The 12,229-nt window shown below is 40.2% G+C and overlaps 1 protein-coding gene across 6 annotated transcripts in view; it reads right to left on the minus strand.

Annotated features, from left to right (window-relative positions):
- Nucleotides 1-12,229, minus strand: part of LOC130294653 (sacsin-like) — a 90,078-nt gene that overhangs the window by 16,684 nt on the left and 61,165 nt on the right. For all 6 annotated transcript variants that reach the window (XM_056544831.1, XM_056544835.1, XM_056544832.1 and 3 more), the window contains 3 exons: nucleotides 9,550-9,696; nucleotides 5,380-6,784; nucleotides 1,862-1,950 (listed from right to left, as the gene is read on the minus strand). In XM_056544831.1, coding sequence (XP_056400806.1) covers nucleotides 1,862-1,950; nucleotides 5,380-6,784; nucleotides 9,550-9,696 — 1,641 coding nt within the window. The remainder of the gene's footprint in view (nucleotides 1-1,861; nucleotides 1,951-5,379; nucleotides 6,785-9,549; nucleotides 9,697-12,229) is intronic.

Here is a 12,229-nt window from a genome sequence, read left to right on the forward strand (position 1 = left end):
ACATATTGTTTATGTGAACCAAAAAAAAAAAATATTTGGAATATACATTTTCCTTACAAGCAGAGAGCTTCAAAGTTAGAAAAATGCAAAATTTTCTCATTTTTCATCAAATTTTGGGATTTTTCACCAAGAAAGGATGCAAGTTACCACAAAATTTTACCACTATGTTAAAGTAGAATATATAACGAAAAAACAAACTCTGAATCAGAATGATAACTAAAAGCATCCCAGAGTTATTAATGTTTAAAGTGACAGTGGTCAAATGTGCAAAAAATGGTCTGGTCCTAAGGTGTAAAATGGCTGGGTCCTTAAGGGGTTAAATGCCTTCCTTGTGAATGAACAACAGCTCAGACAAATAGGAGAATGCCGGGAATATTACCATAACATCATTTATTTTTTTTCAGCAAGCTGTTTTGAGCATTCCTCATTGAAGTCAATGGGAACCAGCCATTTAGGCTTTTTGGGAGCTTTTCTAGCCCCAGTGAACATACTGTAAGGGTCAATTTTTCGCTAGAACTGGAACCTGGTAACAACTTTACTGAAATACCAACAACAGAACTTACTGAGAGAGTAGTGGATGCATGGAATAGCCTAGCAAGGCCGCAGTCAGGGGGTGGCAGCAGTACCTCAGTAAGGGCCTGCTGGCAGGATTTCAAGTTGGTGCATAAGTGAAACATCCTTGTTCATGAAAGATCTTTGGGGACAAGGGATGTCCCAGTTTTTCTGCTGAGAACACTTTAAAGTTGCAAAGGCCGTAGGGAGGCCTCAAGCTCCCGCACCTTGAGTAAAGTAATGGAGCAGTGGGATGAGCAGAACGGACTGTAAGTGACCAGCCCAGCAACAGGTCAGCTCCAGTGCTCTGATCACTGCCTCCCTCCCTGTCTGCGGAACTACTGCTATGGCCCATAGGCCACAGTAGTAGGTCCTTACTGCGGACCAGATAAGTAGTAGTTGGAACACTGAAGCAGGGCAGTATACCATATATGGCTGGGGCAGTATGTCTGTGGGGGCAAAGGGGGCCTAGAGCTATATATGGGGGGGGGGCACAGGGAGCCTACAACTATATATATATATATATATATATATATATATATATATATATGTATGAGGGCACAGAAGGGGTCTACAGATATACTGTGTGGGGCAATACATGGGCAATTTGTAAAGAAGGGGCATTGTGCTGGAAAAAAGGAACCTAAACTGTTTGTCTGGCTGCTCTGGCTGGTTCTGTGAAGACTAGTCTTGGCCAGGAGAAGTCTTCATCATGCTCTGGACTGGAGAGTGGAAAACAGGAAACATGAGCGATCAGAGGAAACGTTGCTTGTAAGTCACTACCTCTGTATATTCAGTATGTGGGAATATCTAAAAATATTTAGAATGACTTTTAGGGCAGTTTCATAGTAACCAGAATAAGGTATATTAGATTATAGCAGAGTGCAAAACAGAAAAATACTTTTCAGCATGTTTACTGTACTACATTCTGCTATAATATAATAAATCTACACTCTGCTAGAAATATATAAGCGGTGGGACCCCTACGATCAGACATCTCATCACCTATCCTTTGGATAGGGGATAAGATGTCTAGGGGCGGAGTAACCCTGTAATCTGTGTATGGGTCCTGACATTTTTAAAGGCAGCCTGGGGCATAAGGCTATCCTTCATATATAAAAATGTCATGGACTATTGATAGCATTTAGAATATTGGGCAGATTGGATGGGCCAAATGTTTCTATAACTTTCATTTCTGTTCATTTCTAATTGTGAGAAAGTGTAAATAAATGGCTGACACTTATCTTTTGTATCTAATACTGTGTATAGCTCTGTGATTTCAGTGAGTAAGCTGTATAAATGTACTCACCTAATTTTCCGATATTCACAAGGAATAAACGTAGATCATCTGGCAGATCCTCTGGAATGAATCTATGTGCGAGCCCAGGTAATAAGGTTCTGAAAAAAGATGTAAAATCAATTAGTAACAATGTTATTTTCTATTGACTTTTACCTCCATTACACCGATGACAAGAGTTACAATCTCCAATTGAAATAGGCTTCAAAAGAAAGTCTATGGGACCGTCTCCTGTCACGTGCACAGATTTAGAAAAGCAGATTGAGAGAAGCACCCAGAGCACCACCCATCAAAACTTCACACGTCTCTACCACCAAAGTGACAGTTACACTTTAAGTCACAGAATAAGCTGGATAGCATGTATGGCGGTTTTTCACAAAAGAATATTTGTAAATGTGTGCAATGATGATCTGCAAGAAAACAAACATCTCCATGTCAAGTATACAGCAAACATTGCAGTATTACAGATAGGTATTATGGAAGGCTGTCTTCTATGGAGCTCTTGGATGGATGCATGTAATACCGACGACCCATGAATGAAATATTAATGTATCCATATTTTAACAATAGAATACAATGGGCATTTTCCACCTGTAAGCTGGATGAAAAGTAGTGTGCAGTGTTTTTTTTTTTTTAGAATTTACCAACTTTTTAGGTTTTATATAGTAGCCTTATAGACTGACCCCCTACGTGTCGAAGTAAGGTAAGTATACATAAGCTAGAAGCCTGCAGAGCTGCCATATATTTACATTCTTTTATACCATGAAGATTACATGGTTTAAGTTGCATAGCTTGTTCAGATCTAACTATCTGCTTCTGGTCCTGATGACCGGGCAGGTCCCCATGGATACATCCAAAATAAAGGCTGTGCTTTGATGTCAGTATTGCACATCCCTGTGCAATCATTGATTTTCAGCAGCACATCTAATATTTCCAATGTCTCTGTCATAGAGAATGGAAATATTAGATCATAGGTCCTGAACAAATCAGTTGCACCCTGGAGGCTGTTAGTTACTGTTAAACCTGCACACTCCTATGCTGCAAGTACAATGCGATCAACCAGCTTCAGCAGGACAGGAATGTTCAGGTCTGACAGCAATGTCCAATCTCTGGTGTCGGTGCCATCACCCAGATGTGAACTAATCAATCAAAAAAATATCTGGAAAAAAACTTAAAACATAAAACAAGTCCTTCCCTCACCTAAAATGTGCACATCTCCCCAGATATATGTGTATGGCAATAGATATTCTGCATGCAGAATGTACCATACATCAATTATGCTACCGCCATTTAAAGAAAAAAGGTAAAATGGTAATATGTGATGCAGACATGACACATGGCAAAAGTTTTGATCAATTTAGGTCTCACTACTGAGATCACCAGTGATATCGTCTGGAGAAGTGCAAAGCTTTGCATATCATTCCCCTGCTTAATGTATCTCAATGAACGAAACAGGCTTCACAGGCTTTTAATGGAGCCGACCTCTTGCAAGGAGATGGCACCGAGACCCTGACCGATCAAAACTTTTGACATGTGATAAGCTTTTTAAATAACAGTAACACTTTAAATGTATTTACTCTGGCCACCTTTCTACTGTGTTCTATCCAGACCTCATCGTAGCAGCATTAAAATCTGTAATGAATTTGCTGCAATATCTTTTTACAACCTCCATTCAAATTTTTTTTCTACAGTGCTTGAATGGGTTTTTTATTACAAGGGTACTCTGCTGGAAAACATTTTTTTTTTTTTTTTTTAAATCAACTGATGCCAGAAGATTAAACAGATTTTGTAAATTACTTAAAATCTAATTTAAAAATCTTAATATTTCCAGTACTTATCAGCTGCCGTATGCAGTTTTCTTTTTGAATTTCCTTTCTGTCTGAGCACAGTGCTCTCTGCTGACACCTCTGTCCATTTTAGGAACTGTCCAGAGTAGGAGAAAATCCCCATAGCAAACCTATCCTGCTCTGAACAGTTCCTGACATGGACAGAGGTGTTAGCAGTGAGCAATGTGAAAAAGAAAAGAACTTCATCTGGAGCATACAGCAGCTGATAAGTACTTGAATGGTTAAGATTTTGAAATAGAAGCAATTTACAAATCTGTTTAACTTTTTGGCATCAGTTGAGTTAAAAAAAAAATTACATTTCCAGCGGAGTACCCCTTTAAGCTGTTTTCACTCGCATTTCAATGTATTTTGTTGCTCTTTTCTGTAGGTAAACTGCAGTTTATGGTTATTCTATTATAGTCCAAGTCCACTAGAATGAGAGCTGCAGAAAGGTGCATAATTGTACTAAACAGATATAAATAAAAGTGCTTTAGAGATTAATGTAAAATTCAAAAATGGTCCTGAAAGCATCCCTGTCACACAGACATGTCAAAAGTTTTAAAAAGAGTACCTCTCATAATCTTGTTAAATTTTATTATCCTCCCAGTTCACTGGCCCCATAATGATAACCCCCCCTGCCTTTATTTTTATTATTTGTTAGTTTTCTACCTTGATATTGCCCTGTATTTTCTGCTCATTCTCAGTCAGATTCACAGACTGGGAAGGGGTGTTCCCCAGCAGGTGTGACATCACCTGAAGCCTACACAGCCCAGATCAGTTCAGTGTGTGAGAAGAGCTGTGATTGGATAAGGCTGTACACACCTCCCTCAGCATTTCCTGATTTTGAACTTCAGGAGTCTAAAGTCTGTTTTCAGATAAACAAAGTACATTAGAATCATTTTTTATTTACCATAAGGAGTGCAATAGCAAAAATTTGTTTTAATGGTCAGGTTTTTAGTGCCGAGATACCAACAGATCATTAGAGTTAAAGGAGTAGTCCAGTGGTGATTCAGTGGTGAGCAACTTATCCCCTATCCTAAGGATAGGGGATAAGTTGCAGATCGAGGGGGTCCGACCGCTGGGGCCCCCTGCGATCTCCTGTACGGAGCCCCGACAGCCCGCGGGAAGGGGGCGTGTCGACCTCCGCACGAGGCGGCGGCCGACACGCCCCCTCAATACAACTCTATGGCAGAGCCGAAGCGCTGCCTTCGGCAATCTCCGGCTCTGCCATAGAGATGTATTGAGGGGGCGTGTCGGCCGCCGCCTCGTGCGGGGGTCGACACCCGCTATCTCGGCGGAGAGCCGGGGCCCCGTACAGAGAGATCGCAGGGGGCCCCAGCGGTCGGACCCCCCGCGATCTCAAACTTATCCCCTATCCTTAGGATTGGGGATAAGTTTTTCACCACTGGACTACCCCTTTAAGAAGAGCACATGGCTAAGCACTTCTATCACCAGCTTACTGCCCTTTTCATCTCGCTGCAGGGGTCAGACTAAATTATAAGTCTATGGGGAACATCTCCGGTAAGAGAGTGAGCTGGAGAGTGAGGCACTGCATCCTGTGCTTTTCCTAACTATTAATAATCTGTTGGGGTCTTACATGTCTTAAAGTGACAGGGACACTTTAAGATCTATTAAAGAGATAGTAAGTTTACAGTGGCTGACTGTACAGAAATGTTAATATGAAATGTGGCCACATTTTCTCACCTTGGAAACACTTTACTGTCAATGTAAACAATGCCATTTGTCTCTGTATTTTGATAGTATGTGAAGGATCCATCAGATAGCGGCAGTAGTTTGAGGTTCAGCAGTTCATTATGTTGTCCATCACTGATTATGTACGTCAAAAGCAAGAGCTTTTTCTCGGTTGAAAAATGAAGCCATTCATCTGTATGCAACAGGTTTCTCACAAATTTCGGAGACACAATATTCAGACCTGAAATGTCTTTTGTAGCTATTTGAAGAACTTTAAAAACATGACCAGGAACTTTAACTAAAGGAGTCTTTAGATGGAGAAGCAATTCCTCTATGCAAGTATTAATTTTCACATTTTCAACCTCCAAGAAGACAGCTTCACTTGCAGTTATCCACCGAGTTGTATCGATGGTTTGCAGCACTGTCTCTTTTTCAAGACAAAAGGCTATCTGTTTTACTATCTCATACCATCTGGGTTTGTGTATGTTTTTTTCAGGATCTGGCCAAATTCTGTATGCAATGTCTACTGAAATTTTTGACATCTTAACTAAAGACACAACATTTTTTACTGCCTGAGAATAAATGAATGGTAAGACTTGTTCTACCAAGATTTGATTCCATTTAGCACCGTCATCATGTTGTTGGTCAGCTTCTGGCCACTTCATGCTCCTCCTGTCATCAGTAAGATCAAAACATCCATTGATAAGGCATGGCAACCCAGTTTGGTTTTCTTCCTTGTCTGGAAGTGGGAGAATGCAATTCAGACGTCCTCCAAATAAACCCATATTCTGCTTAGATAAAGGGTAGGCCAAGTCAAGAACGGGTCTGTTGCACAATTTGTTGCTCATCTCAGTCAGCTCTGGAAACAAATTCTCTTGATCTCTGCTGGTAGTCATCAGCCATTTACATTGTTCCTCTTTGTTATCCATGAACTTCAGGGAAACAACTTTACAGGCTGTTTGTATGGTAATCCCAGCTGACTCTGTCTCTAGTAATTCTTCAGTAGATACCTTAACAGTAAGAAGACTTTTCATTATTCCATCATTTCCAATTTTCTTCAAAGAAATGCTTTTAATATGGCGAAGAAATAGAAGGGCAATATTAGAATCTTTCATGAAAGACTCAAAGAGCTCTTCAACCCTTTCTGTACTGTATATGTTATCAGATATCTCAGATGGGCATAGTCGAAGAGGGAAACAAAAGAGAGTTCCTTTAAAAAAGCCAGAAGCAAGAATTTCCTCCCAGGAACCCAAACCAAGAGTCTGTAAGACATTTTTGAATGGCTGGAATTGATCCTCTAAATCTTCTGAAAACTCATCTTTTTTCTCAAGATTCCATAAACTACCTCCTCTGTAAAATATATTTTCTTGTGGATCCAGAATCCCAACATTTTTTCCACTGAAGATGGCTGGATAATCTGTACAAAATAAAATAAAATATTAAAACCACAGTATATAGGTAGACACAAAGAAAACACACAGATTCTCTGTGAGCCATGGTTTGGTGCCTCCAAAAAGTACTGTATTCTCTTTGATAAACAGTTTATAACTAAGTTGCATCACATAGATTTAAAGGGGTAGTCTGCACCTAGACATTTTATCCCCTATCCAAAGGATAGGGGATAAGATGTCTGATCGGGGGGTCCTCCTGCCGCTGGGGACCACCGCAATCTCTCCTTCTGCACCCCCGTACATCAGCAGCCTGGAGCTATGATTGCTCCGTGGCGGATGATGGGCGATATAGGGGATGGGGTATCGTGACGTCATGGCCCCTCGTCATGCCCCACCCATCAATGCAAGCCTATGGGAGGGATTGTGATGGCCGCCATGCCCCCTCCCATAGACTTGCATTGAGGGGGTGGGGCCATGAGTGACGTCACGAGGGGCGGTGCCACGACACCCTGTAACGCCCATCATCAGCCACGGAGCAATCATAGCTCCAGGCTGCTTATATACGGGGGTGCCGCAGGAGAGATCGCTGGGGTCCCCGGTGGCAGGAGGACCCCCGCGATCAGACATCTTATCCCCTATCCGAAGAGGTCTAGGGGCAGAGTACCCTTTTAAGATGACAGTAGCTCTTAAAAAGGGGTTATCCAAAGAAGTTATCCACAAGATAGGGGATAACTAGCTCATCAGTGGAGGTACAACTCATGGGCCCCCAGTGAGCACAAGAACAAAGGCCCCTTGTCACCCAAGTGAAAAGAGAGGCAGTGTGAATAGAGCCATCGCTCTATTTACTTTCTTTCGGTCTTTCAGACATAGACATGTAAAGCACTTTACCTGTAAATAGGTGATAACTTTAAATGTTTTGATAATGCCTGTTACAATCTCCTTTACTATTTAGTTAAGGTGTACCTTCAGCAAAACTTGAAAAGTTCATCAGGTGAGTGCCCATGCTCCATACAGAAAATGCGTTTGTCCAATTTTTTGCAGCAGCATATGCCCACCTATTGCACATGCAGATCTTATTTTCAGTAAGGTCTACTAGGTTATTTGTGAATCAGCCCGTAAAACATAGATCTTTAGACTTTTGAAGCCCATTATTAGACTATGATCAAACGTCCATAATTTCCGTGCCAAATTTAGCATTGGAATTTCGCTGCAGATTCCAGCTGCATTTAATCAGATTTTGCTGCACTGTGCACATGGCAGAATTACTGCGCCAGATGTTTCTGGTAAGGAAATTCCAATTTTCGTGTCTGCAAAACTAACGAACCTGTTCATTATTTTTGCGAACTCCGCGCGGAATGCATTTCCGTCTATAAGACGACGCATTCCTGTGCAGCGTCAGAAGTTTCGGAATATCTGCACTGAGATTTTCTGTGTGAAGTGTGAACATAGCCTTACAGTATATTAGAGCAACTGGAAGATACTCTGCTACATTGGTGGGCAGATCCAAACCTGCACATTCTGAAACCTTTTCTCTGAGTTTAACCTAAAGATCCATTCACACCATCATTTTTATTACACTATCCTACCATTTTTTAAGAAAAAGTTGAGAAATGTTTTTATAAATTTTTTTTTATTTTTTTTAATAGATATATCCGATCATACCTGGTTGCAGCTAAAATATATAAAATAAGTCTTATCTTTTCACATCTGTATGAAAACTTCTCTTGTATCCTAAGTCAATGCACATTACTGAATATCTGTGTGGAAAATTCCTGGGAAGATATAATGGTGCAGCAGCCTTTCACTGTCAATGGGATTCTACTGCACTGCGCACACAGCTGAATTTCAGCTACTGAAATTCAAATTCTGAAATCCGCCAAAAGAATGGACATGTTAATTTTTTCATCAGTATACCACGTGGACTTCATTGTCTTCTATGTGGACGTTGCAGGTCCACGTAGTCATAGTGCAGGATCAGCACTTATTTTGCGATTAATTTTACTAAGGAAATAACAGTCAGAAATAAAGTCCTATTGTTTAATGGGCTTTTCCGGGCAGATTCCATTAAAAGTATTAACATGTTTATTATTTTGGCAGAATCCTGTTCCGCAATGAAAGTTCCGCTATGGAACTTCTTTAGTTTGCAAGCAGAATTCCATTGAGATCAATAGCACTTTGCTGCAAGCAGATTCCACTCAGAATTTATCTTAGTGTGTATGAACCCTTAGGCAGGGTTTACACTGCGTAATCTCTGGCCTACTGAAATCTGGACAGAGATTCTGAGTGTGGACAGTGCCGATTGAGTCGGCGCTAGGACCACATGGACATTGCAGTCCCCATAGACACCCATGTCTATGCAGTCGATTCCGCCAGAACATTATGGGCATACTTTTCTCTTAAAATATCTCCACAATATGGCATCAGATGTAATCTGCCACCTTTGTATGCATCAGTATAAAATCAAATCCTGTGCAAAAGGCCTAATCTATTGACTGTTAAATGAAAAATATTTTTATTTATATGCCATATTTACACTAGCCAAATTGTTATACTTCTTATTGTTGGGACAATTTAATGAACATTACTTTGTCACCTAGAAAGGGAAATGTAATTTCTCATTGTGCAGTAGACATGCAGGGAGTCACAACTAGGTACACTGGTAGAGGACTCCCGTGCTGCAAGAAAGAACTGCAAAGTCTTGTGCTTAACTTTTGTATCAGTTTCTCTTTTTTTTTTTGTCCATCACAAAACAATGTTTCACTGTTACACATGGAATATACTTCAGACTAACCTGTAATGTGATACACAGAGTTGAAGCCAAGTCCAAATCTTCCAACAGTGTCTGGGTCTTTGCGTTTAATGCTATTTCCCGGTCTTTGGATTCCTTCCCAATCACGATCACTAAACATCTCATTATTGTACACCAGAAGAGATTGACCTATTAAAAAAAAAAATTATATATATTAGAATGCCAGATTCTCCTTCTTGGGGATTTATTATGAATCTTTCCCTCATTATCACTTTAGCTTCACAAAGATTCATAAAGCAGATATTTGCTCTTTATTGAGTGGACAAACTAATGCCCTTTTCTATCTTTAGTCCCCGTGGGTTAATATTCCAATACTCTGATAATTACAACAGGTCCTCTCCAGTGATTTCGCTCTCTTGTATGACACTCCAGAGACTAACTCCCTACTTGACGCCCATGTTAAGACCTTCCCTGCTCCTCTTCCCTTTATTTTTTCCCCTTCTTTCTACTTTCTCTTTTGTTTTCTTTTCATCTTTAATGCTTACCCAAGGTTTAAGGTAATTATGTTCAATGTTGGCCCCTTCCAAGGGCATGGGTTGTGTTATTTATGAATGTATGCTTGAGTTATCTTGTTGCAATGGGGCATTAAAGGAAAACGGTCAGATATTTTCTACCGCACTATCCACAGTTACTGATGGATAGTGCGGGAGACGCTGATTAAAACGAGCCCTACCTTGCCTGCATCCGCCCGGCCATTCGCCCGCAGTTGTAGTTTTATTCTACGAGTACATCTTGCTGTAACAAGGTACAGGTGGGGCTTCTGCAGGTTAACTGGCACTGACGTCAGCGCAGCTTATGAATATTCCTCCCCCCTCCCTCTTCGCCGCTTCTAACTGGAGGGAGGGGGATGAATATTCATAAGCGGTGCTGATGTCAGTGCCAGTTAGTTGCAGAATCCCTGCCCGTGCCAGTTACAGAAAGATATACACATAGAATAAAACTACAATCGAGGGTGAACGTCCGGGCGGATCTGGGCAAGGTAGGGCCAGTTGAAATCAGCGTCTCCCGCACTATCCATCAGTACCTGTAGATAGTGCAGGAGAAAATATCTGACAGTTTTTCTTTAATACATCTTATACTTTCTATTTGTACTTTTTTTCTAAAATGTCTCACCCTTGCATTTCAATGTTCCATGTTTCATAACCATTTTATTTTTTTTGTTAATATTCAGTCTTTGTACATTTGGATCCATCCGAACGTACGAATAAAACAATCATATATTTGGACAAAACACAATCTAGACAATAGGAATACAAAGAATGAAATGACAAACATCCTGAATGAGAAAGACGACTAAAGCGACAAAAACGGTCTAATAATAAATGCCTCATCCCCTTTTTTGCTGTTCATTTCAGCCAAGCATTATGAAAAAGCATCATCTGCTTGTGTTAACATATTTGCATAGATGTCACTCTTTTTTCATTTCTATTTTTTCAGAGACAGGATGCGACCAAAAATCAGCAATACGGTCATTAGATTTTAGTTTTTATACAACATGTCAATAACATTATATTTTACTAAATCCAACAATTCTGCAAGCATTCATACCAAATAAGTGATATATTTTTTTGAGTTTAGATGTTTTTTTTCTTTAAAAAAAAAAAAAAAAAAAATGGGGAAAGGAATTTTTATTATGTGGGATTTTTTTTAATACTCTTAAAATGTTTTCTGACTTTATACAACTTTTTTAGTCCTCCTGGGGGACTTTATAATCAATCATTTCATTGATTATAAAGATCAATGCAATACATATTGGCACTCTACTAGTACAGCCTAAATGGATCAGAATCCGGATTAGAAGATTCTGGTCATTAAGAGCAAATGTCAGTTACAACTGTTGAGGCTTATAGTTGACTTAAAGCGAACCAGTCAGATCCAACAAAATTTTTTTTTTTTAAATATCACTCAGTACCTAATCCTGACCATGTACATCTAATTTTTATGTGTCTAGCACCTTTATTAATTTTTTTATTACACTTTTAATTTAGCTCACTAGTCTGAATTCCTGTCAAAGGGAGGGGGCGTGGCCTCACTGTGCAGGTCTCCGCCCTCTCCCTCAGTATGCTGTCTGCTCACATCTCCCCTAGCATTAGCAAAACTACAACTCCCAGCACTGACAGTAGCGGGACACAAGCTGACAGTGGGAGGATTTTTCCTCCAGCTGTGAGCCCTGCGCTCACAGGTGTCAATCAATGAAGTGTGTCCACGACATAGTTGAGGATGCATGGACACAGCAGGACTAGTATGTGTCCAAGCAGGATGCATGGACACAGCAGGACTAGTATGTATCCAAGCAGGCAGGAGGGGCAGTTGTTTGACTGGCTTTTTCAGTATGAAATACAGAAAATTTTCTAATGAAAGCAATTGCAAAACCTTTTGGTTTTGCATGCTTTACAACATATCAAAAGTTTTTGTATCAGACAGTGCCCATTTCGCTTTCTCTGTGGATTCTACAATGAAATCATCAGGGACATTCCATTAGACTAGCAGCGAGCAGAAGGGCAATTTTTTTTTCCTTTTCATTCCCTGCCCCGAACAAATTTATGAAGAGCTTGGAAAAACCTATTTTAAGGTCCTTTTACATGTGCAGAGTATTGGCCAAATGAGTGTTTGGTTATTTGTCAGCTGATCGCAGGGACTTTAAAACGGCCATAAATGGGAA

The sequence above is a fragment of the Hyla sarda genome, chromosome 10, assembly GCF_029499605.1.
Source record: "Hyla sarda isolate aHylSar1 chromosome 10, aHylSar1.hap1, whole genome shotgun sequence".
Classification (NCBI taxonomy): Eukaryota; Metazoa; Chordata; class Amphibia; order Anura; family Hylidae; genus Hyla; species Hyla sarda.